Source organism: Etheostoma cragini, chromosome 21, assembly GCF_013103735.1.
Source record: "Etheostoma cragini isolate CJK2018 chromosome 21, CSU_Ecrag_1.0, whole genome shotgun sequence".
Taxonomy (NCBI): Eukaryota; Metazoa; Chordata; class Actinopteri; order Perciformes; family Percidae; genus Etheostoma; species Etheostoma cragini.
Window position 1 is genome coordinate 1,889,358 of NC_048427.1, and position 5,198 is coordinate 1,894,555.

A 5,198-nucleotide genomic window follows, 5' to 3' on the forward strand; every position below is an offset into this window, starting at 1 on the left:
GGGGGGTCCACACCCTAAACAGATCGTCAGGGCTGCTAGAAAAGGATAAGCTTCCCTGTCCATCATCTGTAGGCCAACTGACAAAGACCTGACCCTGGATCAGCTTCACTCTACTCCACCCACACAGCCTTACGATCCTGAGCATGCAGCAACAGGGAACATCCGTTTATCCACACATTGTCTCGCTTAAATGTTTAATTCCCTTTTTTTATGACAGATTATCCCGCTGGCTGACGATGTATGTACTGCATGTATGTTGAAGGTGGGATGGTGAAACCTTTGATAACTGCAACACAAGAGCAGTTGGGATGAAATAAACACAGAGAAGATGAAGGTGTTGTGTTTCTTTGTTATTCAAAAAAATATTAAAGGACTTGTTTGACACTTTGGGAAATGCCTTTATTTTCTTGTAGCCTACAGATGAGAAGATAGCAACCACTCTAATGTCTGTCCATTTAACATAAAGCAACAGCCAGTTAGCTTAGCTTAGCATAAAGACTTGAAAACTGCTAGCCTGGATCTGTTCAAAGGAAAATAAAATCCGCCAACCAGCACTTCTAAAGCTTAATAATTAAAGATGCAGTAGGTAAGACGTTTATAAGTTTCTGTCATATTTGCTGAAACTGACCCTATGATCAAGTAGATCAGCCAAAAATTCAGCCTTGTGAGGCTTTGTGTGAGTTTGCTGTGCTTGTCTGTACCTTGTGTCCCTGTAGCCCTGCCCTGCATGTCCACCGTGTCTTTGTGTTATCAGTCTTTGTTGCCTTGTGTCCACTTTCATTTTATTTAGTCTCCTGTTTTACTTTATTAAACCTTAAAATCTTCTTGCTGCCTCCTCGTCTCCACTGTGCATTTTGGGCCTTCTGACCACAAACCCTGATAATTCCATCCTAATTGGTGAGCTTTAGAGGTGCTGATTTTGGAAAGATCCTTTCAGTCTTTATGCTACGGTAAGCTACATTGTCTGCAGATTCAAGCTTAACATACAGACATTAGCAGAAAGTGAATAAGCTTCCCCCAATGTCAAATTCTAACATACTCATCGATGTAGCTGGCTAAGACTAAACAATAAGAGGCTTTGGAACTCACAGGCTGAACAAGTTTATCCAGCGCCAGAAAGATGCTAATTATGTAAACACAGAGAGAAAGGACTGCTTTGTCCATGTCACCCTCTCTGTTGCAGACATTGAACTATAGGGGTCCAAGAGTGCCACTTCAGGCAGACCTGACTGGAGCATTTAACACACACACACGACAAATGACGGACACTTCCTGTCAACGTGCAGCTGAGACAAAGAGATGATGAACAGACCAATGAGAGGATGACTCGGGAGGGAAAAGGATCTATACTGTACCTTTGTATCTTCCTAATGCTGCGTAGTTAAAAACAGAGACAAGCACAATGAGGACAGGGATTAAGGATCATGGAGGAGAGACGGATCATGGAGGAGAGACGGAGTTCATTAACATCACTGTTATCAAAGCAGAAGAGAAACCTTTGGCAGGAGGAACTTTTTAAGACAAGAGCCAAGATGGAGGAGCTAATGTGGGAGTCTGGCCTGATAGAGGGGTTGCAAGGGATAATAGTCACGCTGAGTGTAATGAGGAGAGCGATTTGAGAGGAGAAATCTGCTTTTACCGCTGCAAAAAACACAGAGAGAACATTATCGTTCCATTCAATTATAATTAGGTCAAAGTTTCCCTAAAGTATACAAGAAAATCCTACAAATATTGAAGACAAATGTGAGAGGTTTCTCGCCACTGCAGTGTTGTTGGTTTGTCTTAGAATTTAATATTCATGGTACAACTTCTTAACAATCTCATGGCCAAAAGTATGTAGACACTCTTCTTTCACATAATTTTGATCTTAGGCAACTCTTCATCGTTTGGGCCCCAAAGTTACAATGAAAGAAATGTCAATGCTAGTTACGCTACAGCATGCACTTTTATGTTTTAGACAATACGGAGCTCCAACTTTGTGGCAACCGTTTGGTTAAAAAAGAAAGAGAGATTCTCATTTTAACGTGGTAATCCTCTCTGTGCACAAGTCAGCTCCATAAAGAAATGTATTCACAGCTTTGGGTGGATGAATTCATCCAACTCTCTACGAGAAAGTAAATAATCGTCCACATTTTTGTGTCCATAGAGCATTAACAGTTTAAAGTTATATCACCGGATTTGGTTACTGCAGCATTATACTGCTGCCCGGCCGTTTTTACTCTGATGGAAATCTCTTAAAATAAACTGTAACACTGCAGTTTTTACCTTGTACATGTACATGTAACCTTGTCCAGAGACTACCAATAAATTATTCTCACTAGCCAGATTAATGTAGAGGGCAGGTTCAGTGTGTGTCCAGGTACAAGGAATGATGGGAAATTATAAAATTTTTATTCTTCACAGATACCTTAGAGCAGCAAATTTAAGTGTCTCTGAACATAAATTAACTTTTAAAAAGGGTTGAGAACTACGTAAGCGTTTCCAACTTTCACAACTGTAAAAAAACTAATGAAATCTAATATCTTTTGTACATAAAAAGAAAAAAAAAAAACTCTTTCAAAACGAAGCCTTGCTGTGCTGGATCTGGAGAGTGTTTCTATTGAAAGCTGAGCTCTATTGATCAGATCCAACACACACACACACACACACACACACACACACACACACGCTCTTTCTTGCTGTCGGTCCAGGTTTAATTAGCCTGGCTACTTGTGGTCCCAGTGCTGCAGAGCTCAGCCGCAGGGCCTGATAAGACCCAGGGTGTAGTGGAGCATTAAAGAAAGAGAAACAGAGACAGACAGAGGAAAGAGAAAGAAAGCCACTGACTGGTTTTCAGCTAATCCTCCTCTACAGCTTAAGGATTGTCAGATTCCTCATTTCGCAGACTAAATGTCATCTTCTTCTTTCTCCTCTTTTTCTCACTAGGCAGCAGATAAAGAGCGATAAAGTATTCCATCTGTCCATCTCATAGTGAAACACTGACGTCACCTCGCGCGTGAAACGTGTGTAATCAGTGGGGAATTCTTTCACTCTTACATCACACGTCCGACCCTGTCAAACAGACACGATAAGGTCTCTACATGCCTCAAAGAAGCCCTGTCTAGGATTTATTTTTAAGCTTTTGAAGCTAACTTATCAGTTAGGATCCAGCCTGAATGAAGCTGCAGGGACACCACAGAAGAAGAGACAACTGCTGGTTGATTCAGAGGCAGAGGGACATGAGACAGTTTCCTCTGACTTGTTGTTGGATTATTGGTGCAGTTTTTCTCTCACAGATCTGGTTTGTGTAACTATCATCTTCCACGTTTTACAAGCATGTTGAACTCTCGTTGGAAGCTCACGTGGAAGTGGTAACGGCAACAGTTGACAAAAAATACCCAGGCAAAAAAAAAACTGCTCATTTTGGGACATATTAACGACTTTGAGTCTGTGAAGAGCACTATATAAATTCCATGTATTACTATTATTATATTATATTAGCTTTTTTGGCGAGAGTAAAAGAACAATATTTTTTTCCTTTTTTTAAAGATGATTTTTTGGGCATTATTTTGATAGGACCTATGAAGACATGAAAGAGGAGGGAGAGGGAGGGAAACAACATGCAGCAAAGGGCCACAGATCGGAGTCAGACCCGGGCCCGCTGCGTCGAGGACTAAACCTCTATATCTGTGCGCCCGCTCTACCAACTGAGCTATCTGGGCGCCCTAAAACAACTATATTTCTCTCTGATCTGTAGTGGAGCAGAAGAAGAAAGTGGCATGAAAAGAAAAGACTCAAGTAAAGAACTTCAAATTTGTACTTAAGTACAGTACTCTAGTAAATGCACACCACTGAATGTGTCCCAAAATGCTAAACTAAGTCTTGAACCTGCTGACTAGATGCTCAAGACGATCAATGAACGACTGCTTTTGTTTTCTTTAAGAGAAATCTGCAATCTCACCTGAAAATCTAAATACTTACTCCACCTTCTTGTATATCTGTAACAGCTTTTTAAGAGCCTCTACTTTGTAAAGTGTCTGTTACTCTGCAGCTAAATGTATTTAGATGTAATCCCGGTAGAGATAGAGGGGTCGTACCCGTCCTTCTTGTAGAACTCCAGCATCATGTTGTCTGTGGCGACGCTGAGCGGCCGTCGACTCTGGTCGTTCTGCTTCCGCTCCATCTGCTCCATGTCCGGAGACGGCATCGAGCTGTAGTTGGAGTTGTGGTTGGTGTGAACCGGGCTTCCGTAGTTCCCCGTGACGTTGAACTCGATTTCTGAGAAAAAGGACGGGATAGAGATCAAATTCAAAGAAGAAATCGATCGGAAAGAAGCCGATACTCCTTTTCTTTTTCCTGTTGTGTCATCCGTCCTCACCTCCGGGGAAGAACCAGTCGGCGTGCTGGATGATGGGCTCGATGATGCCGACGATCTGCAGGGAAACTGTGGTCATCATCTCCGGGATGTTCCTGCAGCGGACAGAGACGAGACAAAGACTTTTTTATGGTGGGACTTAGAGCATTGCAATGATATACACTCAGGCGGTGATCGGCACATTTTTAGGATATTGAAGAAGTTAAAGAAGAAAATTACAAAACCATTTCAGAAATGTTGGCTATTAAAAATACTAATTAAAAGTTAGAGAGGGATCAAGAGTTTGTAAGATTTACACAGAGATGTAAGGGAGGTGTCCTTCACTGTTTCCAAACTACTTACTAATCATATCCAGGAGTTATGATAAAAATGTCTGGAGATGTGTCGGAGCCTTGTGCCTGTTGGTCATTTTGTTGATAGCACAGAAAAAGACACCGAGCTGCAATGAATGCCTGCGTGGACAGAGTCCTTCTCTTTTCTAGCTTTTCTTGCTGAAGTAAATATATTTGGCTATCATATTTCCATTCAAATGAACCCACATAAATCTCACTAAAACTGCATTTCGTTGCATTGTACCTGTACATGTGTAATGACAATAAAGTTGAATCTAATCTAATCGAAATGACGCAGGGTCATACAAAACAAGCAGCTCCTAACCCCTAACCCCTAACCCCTAACCCTAACCCTGCAACCAAACGAAAGATGGTGTATTAAGGGCCCAACGTCTCCGTCCAGGCAGAGCTGCAACCATTAACTTCAAGGCACATAACCCTAGTCTAACCCTAACCCTAGTCCAACCCTAACCCTAGTCTAACCCTAACCCTAGTCTAACCCTAACCCTAGT

At 41.8% G+C, this 5,198-nt stretch overlaps 1 protein-coding gene across 7 annotated transcripts in view; it reads right to left on the reverse strand.

Annotated features, from left to right (window-relative positions):
* arhgap44 (Rho GTPase activating protein 44) overlaps window positions 1-5,198 on the reverse strand; it is a 71,473-nt gene that overhangs the window by 4,460 nt on the left and 61,815 nt on the right. For 5 of the 7 annotated variants that reach the window (XM_034859588.1, XM_034859586.1, XM_034859585.1 and 2 more), the window contains exons 15-17: window positions 4,358-4,449; window positions 4,077-4,257; window positions 1,356-1,373 (exon numbers count right to left, since the gene is read on the reverse strand). In XM_034859588.1, the coding sequence (XP_034715479.1) occupies window positions 1,356-1,373; window positions 4,077-4,257; window positions 4,358-4,449 (291 nt within the window). The remainder of the gene's footprint in view (window positions 1-1,355; window positions 1,374-4,076; window positions 4,258-4,357; window positions 4,450-5,198) is intronic. The other 2 variants (XM_034859591.1, XM_034859590.1) reach the window with 1 other exon arrangement.